Source organism: Lutra lutra, chromosome 7 (assembly GCF_902655055.1).
Source record: "Lutra lutra chromosome 7, mLutLut1.2, whole genome shotgun sequence".
Classification (NCBI taxonomy): domain Eukaryota; kingdom Metazoa; phylum Chordata; class Mammalia; order Carnivora; family Mustelidae; genus Lutra; species Lutra lutra.
Window position 1 is genome coordinate 9,463,120 of NC_062284.1, and position 14,470 is coordinate 9,477,589.

Sequence of the window (14,470 nt, forward strand, 5' to 3'; positions counted from 1 at the left end):
ATGCTACTGACTAGGGACCACACTCAGAAAACCAGTGCTCTAGAACAATCCAGTTGGAAGTCAGTCCAAGTCACCCCATGTACTAGTAACTGCTGTGAACAATCAGGAGAGGATCTGGGTCTTAAATTTGGCAAAAAGATGACAAGCAGAGTTCAGTGCTAAAGACAACCCCTAAAGGCAGAAGGTGACAGAAGCACCAGGCTTCAAGCAAGGTCAAGAGACGGCAGTATCAAGGTCAAGAGAAGGTCGTATCAACTGAGACTGAAGCCATCCTCACTTGTACATATCAGATAAAGGGTGAGAGTTTTGAGTCTGAATCCCTGCTTCACCCTTCCCTAGCTATGTTCCTTCCTCGATCATATGGGCCTCACGAGGGTGAGAAGATAACGTATGTGAGTCATCTTAATGGCAGGTCCTCAGTAAACGGTAGTTCCACCTTCCCTTTCCACGCACATCAGGGAGAGAGCCATCAGCACAAGCAAATGTGCCAAGGACGCAAGAGAAAGCCACACAGTAGAATGTATATTTGCTTTCGCCAAAACAGAGATGGGTCTCTCTTTTTTTTTTTTTTTAGGCTTGTTTCTTTATTTGAAGTGGGGGAGGAGGAGAAGGAGAGGAGAAGACAGAGCCTCAAGTAGACTCCCCGCTGATCATGGAGCCAGAGGCAGGGCTCGATCTCATAACCCTGAGAATACGACCTGAACCAAAATCAAGAGTCCGACGCTCAACCAACGGAGCCAGCCAGGTGCCCCAAGATAGGTCTCTTCAAAAACAACCTCTATTTAAAGTTTCCCTCTCTCACCTGTGACATGTGCTTGCATCACCCCCGCTTTATCCTCACTCCCACCCCTATGCTTGCTGCACAGACGTGCTCTCCCTCGGGTTTCCAGGGCAGCTCAGGCTGAACGTGCCTCCCTCCCTGCTGCTGCACCATTGGCCCTGGCCTCTCACACTGACACCCTCTACGGTCACAACATCCGTGGCACTATCAGACCAAACCCAGACGTTCTTCCCAGAACAGCTTAGCCAGTCTCACTTTTTTTTTTTCTTTTAAAAATTTTATTTATTTATTTGTCAGAGAGTGAGCACTGGCCGACAGAGTGGCAGGCAGAGGCAGAGGGAGAAGCAGGCTCCCTGCTGAGCAAGGAGCCCGATGTGGGACTCGATCCCAGATCACTGGGATCATGACCTGAGCCGAAGGCAGCCGCCCAACCAACTGAGCCACCCAGGCGTCCTGCCAGTCTCACGTTCCATCCGGTGTGCGGGCACAGTGAAGGGACAGGCCTACCCACCTGACAGCACCTCCTTGCCTCCCTCTCCATCAGTGTTCTTTGGGCACTGCCAGCATCGCGCTACTGTCTGCCTGGTCAGAGGACCTCCAGCCACTCTGCACCCTGTTACATAAAATCCCAATCCCCTGTACGAGGGCTGGCCAAGAGAATGTTCTGTCATGACAGCCATGTCTGATGACTGGGCACTCTGAAGTGGAGGAACTGAATTTTAAGTTTTATTTCATTTGTATTAAACTTAAGTAGCCACATGCAGCTGGAGACTACTGCTCTACAGAAGCCCACCTCCAGTTCCTCTCCCACATGTGAAACGCGCTCCCCGGTCAAGCCTGGTGCCCCACCGCCCCTGACAACCCCAGGTCCATGCCTCCCTTCGCACCTGCTATTTCCTTCTCTCACTCTGCTCTTCCCTCTCTCCAGCTTGCCCACCTAAGAGCCCCCATCTTTCCCGAAGGCTTCCCAACACTATCTGCCAACCTCTTACTCTCTGCGAACCTCAGTGCCGAGATAACTCCTCCAACACGCAACCAGGCAGCGCGCTTGTGCAGTCAGGCCCACGCACCACAGCGTCTGTGAAGGCACCTATCCCCCCAAGACCAGACCCTCCATTCCCTTAACAGGTGATGCACAAACACTTGTTGAATGCATTAAAAGTACAGCGCCTTATGTTTTGGCCTTCTCTGGACAGCAAGGCCTTTCCTCACTAGAACCACATGGAAATTTACTCATGTGGATACTGCAGAAACACCAAGTGATTGTAAAGGCATCCTGCAGGCAGGCCCTGAAAAGCCTCGTCCTTTGCATGTATCTTCATCCCTCTGAAACTGCCACGGGAAAATAAAAAAATGCTACCCACAAATGCACGGCTTACTGACTTCCTGGCAAGCTTCTGGAGACTGACGAAAAAGCCCAACAGAAGGAAACTGAAGTTCTTGCTCTGGGACACCATCAAAAGCTGGACGGAGGAACACTTGACTTCCTTATTTCTTCTGGCCCTGGGGACAAAGTGCCGTTACATAACCGGAGTCCTCAGATCTGGCTGCAAAAGGCCACCAGTCTACAAAACGCTGGAGCAAAACCATCAGACGTGTATTGTTAAGGCGAAGGCAGGTAATTCATTTAAGAGATCAGAGGGCTGATAAAGCTCTCTTTGTAGGAGCGAAATGGAACTTAACAGCCAAGCAGGGGGCAAACGCAGGTTATTTCAACTCCTGCTGTGGAAACACGTTGCAGGAAGAACTGATACAGTGTGGCCATTACCACGCAGGCCCTCTCCTCTGCCCTACAATGAGCCACCGGAGAACACTGGGCTGCAGCCACCTAAATTCTGTGGCCCTTAAAATTGTGATTATTTATGCAAACTATACTTACTCGAGAATAAATTGCTATAATTGATAACACTTTTAAAATCTCTTCTAAGCACATCTCCTTCCCGCAGGCTCCCACCCCGCACTCCCACCACCCATTCCGTCTTCTCAAGCTGTCTGGGCTGAGCGCGGCTCTGATCGGCACACACAGAGCACACTAACCCACCGCACAGAGTCCAAGGCCTCACCAAGGCTGGAAACCGAAGTCCAGAGTCAACAAGAGTCCAATGTGGTGGCAGGAAATCACTCCGATAAGATTTCCTCAAGATCCAAATGTGAGTCAAATGGGTATGTTCTTTTGATCTTGTCTAGTTAAATGGGCTCTGGAGTCACTTGCGAGATTGGAACTCTTCACCCACCACGGCTGTGCACCCTTAGACAAGTCAGTCACAACTCTGATCCAAACTTCCCTGGCCCTAAAGTGCAAATACTGACCAAATCTTACATGTGTCTTGTGAGGAGCAACATCGTTAAAAGAAATGGTCCCTTACAGAAATGGTTCTGATCATTTCATATGGCTCTGTTTTGTACATTTTAAGTGGCGAGAGGCATCCAGTGCCAAAGATATTCCTTCCAGTGATGTTCCTCTATTGTCAGGATGCTTTTGCCTCCACCCAGAAGCAGTAATACGCAAAACCACCGAGTACTCAAGAAAAAGGAGAAAGCAAGGAGGACATAATAAACCAGATCTGTTTGGGTTCTGGACATTCATTTTGTAATTAGAATGGCTCTTCCCCTTGAAAATCTAATAATTGTGGGTTTTATCCCAAATGTAAGGGATAAAATGACAATTATCCCATAGCTAGCCTCAGAGCACGCCTTGGAGCACAATTTACATCTCACATCTGAGTATCTCTCTGGTTTTAAAAAGCATTTCATAAATTATAGAAGGAAAATGCCTTTTGGCTTTCTTGACGGAGACCTAGAGAGGTGTTTAAGACCACAGAAAGCCAAGTTTATGGTCGAAGAATCTGATAAATGCACCCCAAGTTGTCCCTCTTTTGTGTTTTTTTTTTTAAAGATTTTATTTATTTGACAGAGAGAGAGATCATAAGTAGGCAGAGAGGCACGCAGAGAGATCAGGGGAAGCAGGCTCCCTGCTGAGCAGAGAGACAGGACCCTGAGATCATGACCTGAGCGGAAGCAGAGGCTTAACCCACTGAGCCACCCAGGCGCCCCTCCTTTTGTGTTCTTATGGTCATTTTTGTCCGTGAATTATCATCCAAATAAACCTCCTTGGTCAGGGTTAACTGCGGCCATCTGCTGTGCACCATCATGAGCCACAAAGCATCTGATGGCCACGACCACACTTCAAAACCAGTAACAAAAGCTGTTCTAATACAGACTAGCACCGAACTGCCGCAGGACGCATGCCTTAAGAGACAAACGCCTTCCTGCTGCTCCAGGGCCTTGGCCTTCCCCTCACTGGTCTGGGGCTGAGAAGTCACCCAGTCACCCATCCTCTTGGGGAAGCTCTAAGTATAAAGGTAAATATGTAAGTACCCGATCAAGTAATTCATTGGGATGGTTATTACTGATGCCCCTCTATCAAAAGGTATAATACACATTTTAAGTACTACTTTGTCCAATTAAGGGGGATTTCAAGTAGTAACTATAAATTCTTCCCCAATATGTCTATAGCCCATAAGGCATTCTAACCCTTATGGGTTCACTCCAAAAAAGGAACTCAATGCTATCTTTTCAAATACTCCTCTCTTCTTCCAGTCCTCCCATTGCTACCTTTTTTCTTACTAAGCCCACTTACACCAAATCTTGTACTTTGACTTCTCTACACATGTACTTTGAATCTGAAGTTCAAACCAACTAATGACCTGACCTGCCTTTAGCACATAAGCCAGACTAATTAATTCTAGTTTCTGCCAACTGACCAGATCTATCAAAACCCCCATGAAACTTTAGACAAACCCCGCAATCTCTCTGTGGCTAAGTTTTCTTCACTCTTTCAGACGAAGGGGCCCAATCACCCCTAAAATACAATGATTCATCAAATTTTTCCCAGTCCTGACCTCTCCCACAAAGTTCATTCCCTCACATAGAGCTGACTAGGGGACACTCACTGGGGTTCATCAGCACAACTTTTGCTCCAGAAAAGTAAGGTGATAGGAGAAAAAGGAGGTAACTTTCACTGGCACAGAAAGTATGGATTCATCCAGGTCTCCTTATTCTTGACATTGGATACCCATTGTCTCCTAGTACCCTGCAGAGCTTAAGGCCTGACCTCATCAGATAGATCTCTTCCAGAACAAGTCTAGGGCCTGAGATAAGAGGCATCCAAAGACCTTTCCTCCTCCTCCCTCGGAAATGTAAAAACCCTGCTTCCTTTTCAGCTGTTAGTCTGGGGGAGGATTTGTTTACTGTCACTAATGTCCAGTTGCTTGGTTGCTAGGTCCGGTAGTGCTTAGTGTGCGGGGGGTGGAGGTAGGGCCTATTTTGTTTGTTTTATAAATACCAACCTTTGCTTCATGTGCCTGGCTTTTTCTTTTATCATCTGACAGCATCCCTCATCCCCTACCTCTTCTGGGAAAAGCCTATGCTTTTATCTGGACAGTGAGAAGGGCTCTGGAGCTAAAGGGTACATGTACTATGTTTGTAAAAAAATATTAGCAGTCACATGGTTTGCTGTTTGTAGTCTGCTGTAAACAGGCAGCTCAGACCGTAAGTCCCCTAAGGATTAGAGATCATAATTCAGGACTCAAGAGATACAGGGACTATTTCTAGTACGCCTTGTCAATGTGCTAAAGGACTGAGTAAAGTCACATTTCAAAGAAGACATCTCTAGAATAACACTCTATCAGACATTCTGTATCTGTACACACTTCGCAGGGACGCTGCGCAGACTTCCTCCCAACTGCAAGGGAAGTTACACATGTACCATAACAACACCGTTAAGCACGTTTCTTTTTGTTAACACACCTTCAATCACAAAACCAGCATCGCTAACTAACTATTCAGGATCCTTGTAAGGTAAATCAGTAATGAAACCTGTGAAATAATGAGCAACTTTAAGACAGTTGTTCTATCAAAATGAAGCAAATTTTACTAAAATTTTAGTCGTTTCATCTAAATTGTATCTCATTCACTCGCTCAGCAAGTGTTTGCTGACGTCTGCTATGCTCTATGTGAAACATGCTTGGCACAGCGTAGATGAGAATCACATTTATTTAAAAACCACGTGTGTATCCTTGAGGGCACAGACAACGCTCTTCAAACAGAGTGAGCTGTTTAATTAATTACTCACAGTTGAGCTCTCTGCTAACATGAGCCCTTCTACCTACATTCAAGGGCACACCTTGCAAAGAACAAGGGTGTCCGTTTTACAAAAATTCCATACGCAAAAAGCATTTCCAAACCAGGAACAGTATTAGAGGGGAGAAGTAAGCATTACACCATCTTCTTTTAAAAATGCCCAATCCTGCAGAACAGATAAAAGTTTACCTATGCAAATTCAACACCAGCCCAACCGAGGGATCAAAGTTAACATCTCCAAAATCAAACAAGAATGTGCCATGTGTCATCCTTTGGTATGCCAAAGGACATCTTTTAAGTAGTATCCCAGCCAAAATCAGGAGAAAAACAATATATAAACCCCAACTGCTCCAAAACAACTTCCAGAATGTCAGTATCACTAAAGACAGAGAGGCAGAGGAACTAACTGTTCCTGATTAAGAGACTAAAGAGATATAAATAAATACAGTGTGTAATCCTGGATTAGATCCTGAACCGGGGAGGGGAGGGAAAGGGAGAGGCAAGCAGGAAGATGCTATAAAGGACATTATTGGGATAACTGGAGAAATTTGGATATGGACTTACATAAGAGTATTACATCAATGTTACAATTCCTGTTTTTGTTAACTGCACTGCAGTTATGAAAGAGAATGTCCTAGTTCTTAAGAAATATATGCTGAAATATTTAGGGGGGAATAGGGCAGGATGTCTACAACTTTCAAACAATTCAACAAATACGTAACAGAATAGTAAGTAAATGTGACTAAATGTTGTCAGTAAGAGAGGAGTAGAGATAAAGTGGCATTTCTTGTAACCTTCCTGTAAATCTGAACTTAAGTAAAATATTTAAAAATTTTATAAACACGCGAAATGGAATTTTAATTTTGGGTTACTTAGAAGAAAAAAGGGCTTTACTTGTACAGGTCTCTATCATATTAAGTGCTATGATATTTGTGTTTTATGGAACAACTGTGTGAGACAGCTTGGTCTGCAGAAGAAGGAAAACGGGTCAGAGAATCACAATTTCTGGGTAAAGCCCTACTTTTCACATTTAACAGATAAGCCATCTTGAGCTTCTGTTTCCTTAGTATGATGAGGGTCACAACAGTAGCTTCTTCCACTCTCACAAGGTTGCTGTGACAACCAAATGGCATAATATATACGCAAGTGCTCTGAAAACTAGAAGGACTATACCAATGGGGGCTCTTGTTTTGAAGCTGTTATCCAGAAAGGTTAAAGAGGTGTATGGAAAAGAGTGTCCGACCAGCAGGGGAAGTATTCTCAGAAAACCACAAAGTGAAAGGACTACTTTTAAATCATATCATACCTCTTATTTAGGTTCACAAGTGGACTAACAGTAACAAGTGATTTGGAAACGTTGCTTTTTCTCCCATGAAGCAATTTAGTCACGAAAGGGAAAAAAAAGGGCACAATTTTTTTTTATTGCATGCTCCTCTGATAAGTGAGAGCCATATCTGCTACAGAAAACGTTCCTCAACTCAAGAATATCCAATTTACATCAAAAACGTGGATCTTAAAAGATGACTAAAATGTTCTCAAACTCTGTTTCCAAAATAACGTGCTTAAACCGCCCAAGGCCAGCATCTCCAAGCGTTAGGATAAATCACTGATCCCTAAGAGGTCTGACTTGACCCCACGCCATGGGAGGTGCTGCGGTGTTCAGAGCACGCTCAGAGATGGGTGCTGGGGCCCACAGTCCGTGAAATCCTCCGTCAGGATTTTCCCTCATTTCCTCCTTCAGTCGCTGACCTCCTCCAGAAGGAAAGACTGAGCCCACACCCACAGGGTTCTCTCTGAGCCTCAGCCACTGTCCTTTCTATTCCTCAGATCTATCAGGCCGGCCTTCACTTTAGATCCCGGACACCTGTTGTACACCTGTTCCCCTGGGCTAGAACACCATGCCAACATCTTCGCATGGCTGGCTCCTTCCGGTCATTCAGGTCTCAGCTTAAAGATTTATTTTATTTTATTTGGGGGCGGGGGAAGGGCTGAGGGAAAGGGAAAACTTCCAGCATATGCCCTGCTGAGCACAGAGCCCAACCTGGGACTTGATCCTATGACCCTGAGATCGTAACCTGAGCGGAAACCAAGAGCCAGACGCTTAACCAACTGAGCCACCCAGGTGCCCCCAGGTCTCAGCTTAAATGGCAAGCCCCTCTGAGCCCCTCGTGACCATGCAACCAAAAACAGTCCCTACTTGGGCACTATCACATCTTCTTGTTTTATTTATTTTTTGAAGTTTTTCCTCCTGGGGTAACTGAGTGGCTCAGTCGTTTAAGCGTCTACCTTCAGCTCAGATCATGACGCCAGGGTCTTGGGATGGAGCCTCACATCTCCTGCTCAGCAGAGAGCCTGCTTCTCCCTCTCCCTCTGCTGTTCCCCCTACTTGTGTGCGTGCTTTGTCAAATAAATAAAAAAAGCTTTAAAAAGAAGTTTTTCCTCCTGATGTGTTTTCCTGCTTATGAGGTGTCTTTTTTTTTTCTTCTTTTTTTGAGTTGTCTGTCTTCTCCTCACTATATTTGAGCAAGGATCTTGAGTGCAGGACCCCTTGTCTTTCATTCACGGCAAAGTATCCAGCACCCAGAACAGCGCTTGGAACAAAGCAGGGACCTAAGTGAAAGAATGAATTCCCAGTTCCATGCTCACATCTCCATGAGACACCAAGATGTCCTTCAACATGTTTGGAGGCTCAAGCACGTAATGCCAACAGCCTTAAGAACTCTGGAGTTGCCACATTCCAGGATGGCAAAATCGGAAAAGTCCTGATCGCTCTACCACCAATTGATTTTTCCAAACTTCAACTGTATTCATTTCTTTCTGCTGTTACAACACATTACTTCAAACTAAGAGGCTTAAAACAGCACAAACTTCTTATCTTTTAATTCTGGAGGTTAGAAGTCTGAAACAACCTTCATTGTGCTAAAATAAAGACAACAGGGGTGCCTGAGTGGCTCAAGATGCCTGTGTGTCTGCCTTCAGCTCTGGTGATCTCCAGGTCCTCGGATTAAGCATGGAGTCTGCTTCTCCCTCTCCCTCTGCCTGCCTCTCCCTCTGCTTGTACTCACTCGGTCTCTCAAGTGAATACACAAAATCGTAAAAACAAAACAAAACAAAAAAGCAATACAATACAATAAAGAGGTCCGCAGGGCTGGGTTCACTGAGGAGGCTCTAAGGAAAAACTATTCCCTTGTTTTTTCCAGTTTCCAGAGGCTACACTCCGTGGCTCTGACCCTTTCCTCCTCCTTCAAATCCAGCAGTGTAGCATCTACAGATGTCTCGGACTCATGACTCTCCTCTCTCTAAGGATTCTTGTGATTACACCGGGCTACCTGGATAATTCAGGAGAAGCTCGCATCTCAGGGCCCTTAACGTCATCAAATCTGTGAAGTCCCTTTTGCCAAGTAAAATAAATAGTCACAGGTTCTGGGGATTAAGTAATGGACGCATTTGGGAAACATTTATGCTGCCAGACAAGGACATCAAAAGGAAACTAGACTATATCTTTTTTTTTTTTTTAAGATTTTATTTATTTGAGACAACGCCCATACACGAGTAGGGGAGAGGGGCAAAGGGAGAGGGTGAAGCAGACTCCCCACCAAGCAGGGAGCCCGGTGCCAGGCTTGATCCCAGAACCCTGAGACCATAACCTGAGCTGAGGGCAGACATTTAACTCACTGAGCCACCCAGGTGCCCCTGTATCTTCTTCTTCTTTTTTTTTTTTTTTTTTTTTTTAAGATTTTACTTATTTATTTGACACAGAGAGAGAGAGCACACAAGCAGGGGAAGCAGCAGGCAGAGGGAGAAGCAGACTCTCTGCTGAGCAGGGAGCCTGATGTGGGGCTCAATTCCAGGACACTGGGATCATGACCTGAGCTGAAGGCAGATGCTTAACAGACTGAGCCACCCAGGCTTCCCCAGACTTATCTTTTATGTACAGACACAAAATTTCTCAACTAGCAAACCAAATCCACTGACATATGAGAAGGACTATACACTGTGACAAAACAGGATTTACCCCAGAAATGCAAGGTTGGTTTAACATTCAAAACCAATCCATCTAATATACTACACTAATGAAAGGAAAGGAAAAAAAGCCCACATGATCATCTCACAGACACACACAAAAAAATCTGACAATATCCAATGCTTTTTCACGATAAAAATACTCAAACTAGGAATAGAGGGAAACTTTTCCAGCCTGATTAAAGGTATCAGTGAAAACCTCACAGCTAACATTATCATACCTAATCTTAATGATGAAAGACTGAATACTTTATCTTTAAGATCAGAAACAAGGCCAGGATGGCTGCTCTCACCAATTCTACTCAACACTATGCTGAAGTTCTACTCAGGACAATCAGGCAAGAAAAATAAAAGGCATTATTCAGAATAAAAAGCAAGAAAGCTATCTGTATTTTTAGAGTACATGATTGTATACAGAAAAATCTAAAGGATACACTAAAAAATTATTAACCAATAAACAAGTTCAGCGAGACTGTAGGTTATAATATCAATAGACAAAAATCAACTACATTTCTATACACTAGCAATGAACAATCTGAAAATGAAATTAAGAAAACAATATAATTTGCAAAAGCATCAAAAAGAAAATACTTAGAAATAAATTTCACAAAAGTACAAGGTTTGTACACTGAAAACTACAAATCATTCTTAAAAGAAATTTTAAGATGACCTAAAGGAAAGGAAGAGAATTAACAGTCCAGAAGTAATTCTTTACAATTATGATAGATTTTCAAAAAGTATGCCCAAGAAAATTTAATGTGGAAAGAACAGTCTTTTCAACAAATGGTGTGGGACAGCTAGATTGATGTCCACATGTGAAAAATGAAGCTGGATCCCTCCCTTACAGCATACAAAAAAATGTCCTCTGGAACCATACACTTCAGTGTAAGGGCTTAAATTATAAACTCCTAGAGGAAATCGTAGAGGTTAATTTTTTGTGACCTTGAGTTAGGCAAAGCCTTCGTAGATATGATACCAGAAGCATAAGCAGTAAAGGAAGTAACAGGCAAACTTGACATCATCAAAATTAAAAATTTTTGTGCTTCAAAGAGTATGATAACCTTATAATGGGAGAAAGCCATGTATCTGATAGGGAACTTGAATCCAGGATACACAAAGAACACTTAAGGCTAAACAATTTAAAAAAATTTTTAAAAATAAGCAAGGCATCTGAATAGACATTTCTTCAAAGACACATAAGTGGCCAAAACCACCTTAAAATGCTCACGATCATTAGCCATTAGGGAAATGCGAGACAAAACCACAAAGACTTATCATTTCATACCCACTAGGACGGCAACAATCCAAAAGTCAGATAAGAGCCAGCGCTGGCAAGAGTGTGGAGAAACTGTGACCCTCAGTACTAGCGGTGAGGACATGTAACACAGCAGCCGCTGCGGACACAGCACGGCAACTCTTCAAAATGTTAAACAGAGAGTCATCACTGTAAGCAAGCAACTGTGCTCTTAAATCCATACCTGAGAAAAATGGAAACATAAGCCTACCAGAAACTGCTGCTTACAGCATCATTAGTCATAACAGTCAAGAAATGAAAACAGGCCAAATGCCCATCAACTGCTGAATGGAGAAATACAATGTGGCGCGGCCATACAACGGAGTATTATCCATCAATAAAAAGGAACACAGTACTGGTACTTGCTCGGACATGTACCTATTAAATACACTCTGCTATGTGAAAGAAGCCAGTCACAAAAGGCCACATGACGTATGATTCCATTTACATGAAATTTCCACCATACGTAACTCCATAAAGACAGAAAGTCGACCAATGGTTGCCAGGGGCTCGGAAAAGACAGGGAATGGTGAGTACTACTAAAAGGTATGGCTTTTCTTTTCGGGATGATGAAAATCTTAAGTTAGGTGATGGTTATGATTACACAACTGTGAGTATACTAAAAACCACTGAATCATAGACTTTAAATGTGTGAGTTTTATGGTGTGTGAACTGTATCTCAATAAAAGCTGTTTTTAAAAGTTCACGGTATTCAGATCATGAGCAAACCCACTGTCATACAGAATAAATGTTCTGCAAGTAATCTGGAAAGAAAATAAATACATAAAATACCTTATAAGAATGCATATATTTTTCTTTAATAGGTTATATTTAACATAAAAATCATCTGTGCAAAAAAGAGTGACCACAAGAATGTCCTAGGCTAGAAAGGTGTAACAGGACTGTCACGAACGTGGCAGGGTTTAAAATAAGTAAATGCATAAAATGCAGATTTTAAAATAAACTCCATCAAAGGCTCCTCAGTGGTCCCCACACCTTTTGCCTTCATCGCTGACCTTCAATTGCCTTTTCAGACTCATCTCTCATTACTCCTCAACACAAATGTGCAGCTGGGCCAGACTTTCCACTGCGCGCCCTCCCACCACACGCCGAATACCATGCTCACTGCCCTTCATCCCTCCGCCATCTGCCTTAGTTCTTGACCAAATGCTTCTTCATCCTTAAGGTCCTGTCCCATCCTGTCCCATTTCCTCACTCTCTCCAGACCATACCAATCCCATATCCACTGGCCTCTGGCAGCTCCAACTATTCACACCCCTAAAGGGACCCCTCACCACTTTTCACCACCCTCGTGCAGCTAATGCACGCTCACAGTAATTTAAAAAAAAAAAAAAAAAAAAAAAAAGAGTCACCCACACTTTGCCTTTTCCAGCCCTGATTCATTGATTTATCCACTTCACCTGACAGTTCCCTTACTTGGGGAGATGATGAATCAGCTTCCACCCAGAGCCCCAGAGCAAACGGCACTCTCGCCAATGACAGAGTGCCACCTAGCTGCAACGCAGGGTAACGCAACGCCAGTAGGAAGATACCCACAGGACTTACAGAAATGTGCCGGCGGTGAAATTCAGAAGCCAGCCCAGCATCACTCTGCAGGCAGGGCCATGCCACCGTTTAGAGGTGCCTCCTACCACCTACCCAGTGGTACCTCACACACCTCACAGCTACCCTCTGTTCTCAGCTCGGTGCCAGGCATGCAGGACTCATTTAGCATTTACCCAAACTCAAATTCTGAAGTACAGTACTTGTGCAGATGTTAAAAATTCCTGTGATAATCACAGGAGACCATTTTTGAGTTTTCTCATAACAAGTAAAAAGCATAGGTGAGTACGAAATGACAAGAAATCTCGCGATTTACTCACATATAATGGAGCTTGCTGTGGATTAAGTTTCATGACCCAGGACACTGAAACAGAAAAGGGAGAAATAAATGAGAACAAAATTAAAAGCTATCGCCAAAAAACAGAAAAGCCACAAATGCTAGATGTCGAGTATGGTTATAGGAACACAATCAAAATCTGAGATTACTGGATGCCTGGCTTTCCTGAGATGTTTGGGAAGGCCCGAAGGTCAAGGACCGCGAAATTCTTGCGGCCTTTCTGTTCAAGCTTTTTAACCGGGGAGAGCCTTTCTGATTGAAACACACACACAAAAGGGTCCACTGTCCTCAGAGAATTTTCAACAACCAACAGGATATTAAACGCAGTTACCAAAGCAAAAACAGTGTATGTTCAGTTATACTTTTACATAATCCCCCAAATTCACAAAGTGCTCCTTGGCCAGAGCCTCCTCCAGCCTCACGGGGGGCGGGGGGGGGGGGCCCTCAGGGGACCAGAGTGCTCTCTTCCTCTCAGCCCTCCGAGAAGGGAGACTATGGCAGCTGGGGTCCACCAACTAACCGTTGTAATCCTCCTCAAGATTAATAAGCCAGGTTCCCGACTGTTATCTTGTGAATTCTCACAAAAATCTTAGGAAGAACGTCAGAGAAGATTCACAGGATTGTCTGACAGATTCCTGAATATCAAGAACAGCATGCTCTCAAAGGTTTAACTTGGTGATTTGACCAGGAGCTCCAAGCTAAAACATCATGGTCCAGAATCGTGGACTTCAGGATGGCAGGCCCTTTGCCAAACACCCCGAATTTGAGTATAACCTGATCCTGTCCTCATAGGAGTCAGAGAAGCAGATCTAAGGGACTTGATTATAATTTGATCTAAGGAAGTTTTTTACTAATAGGTCAAATGAATTAAGGCACACAGTAACTAACCAGTAATATAAACAACAGTACAGAAATGTCATTCGCACATGCAAAAAAACAGATGAAATCACATTCTTTGTGTTCTCCCAGATTACAAAAACCTCAGTAACAGTGAACTGAAATCCAAATAGCACAAACAGCAGCGTATCAATGCCTGAATATTTAGAATAAAGAGCAGCAAATGCCTTAACAACCATGTGTAACCTAAGGAACAGAATCCTCCCAATACTGAAATCCTCCCAGACCTGCCACTTTGGTCAGGCCGTGTATGTGTTTGTCCAAGGTCAAGGCTCACCCAAAACGCAGTTAACACACACTTAGGGGGAAAAAACTAAAAACCAAAACTATAATCAGGCTCCTAAACCCAGTCATCTCCAAACCACTCGCAGGCCACACGCTGAAGAGCGTGTTTGGCCAACAGCCCGAGAGCTCCGCCACCCTGACCGACCAC

General features: G+C 43.9%; 1 protein-coding gene across 5 annotated transcripts in view; it reads right to left on the minus strand.

Annotated features, from left to right (window-relative positions):
- Positions 1-14,470, minus strand: part of AKAP13 (A-kinase anchoring protein 13) — a 330,885-nt gene that overhangs the window by 234,200 nt on the left and 82,215 nt on the right. For all 5 annotated transcript variants that reach the window (XM_047736222.1, XM_047736225.1, XM_047736224.1 and 2 more), the window contains exon 2: positions 13,124-13,167. In XM_047736222.1, the coding sequence (XP_047592178.1) occupies positions 13,124-13,156 (33 nt within the window). In that variant the 5' untranslated portion in view covers positions 13,157-13,167. The remainder of the gene's footprint in view (positions 1-13,123; positions 13,168-14,470) is intronic.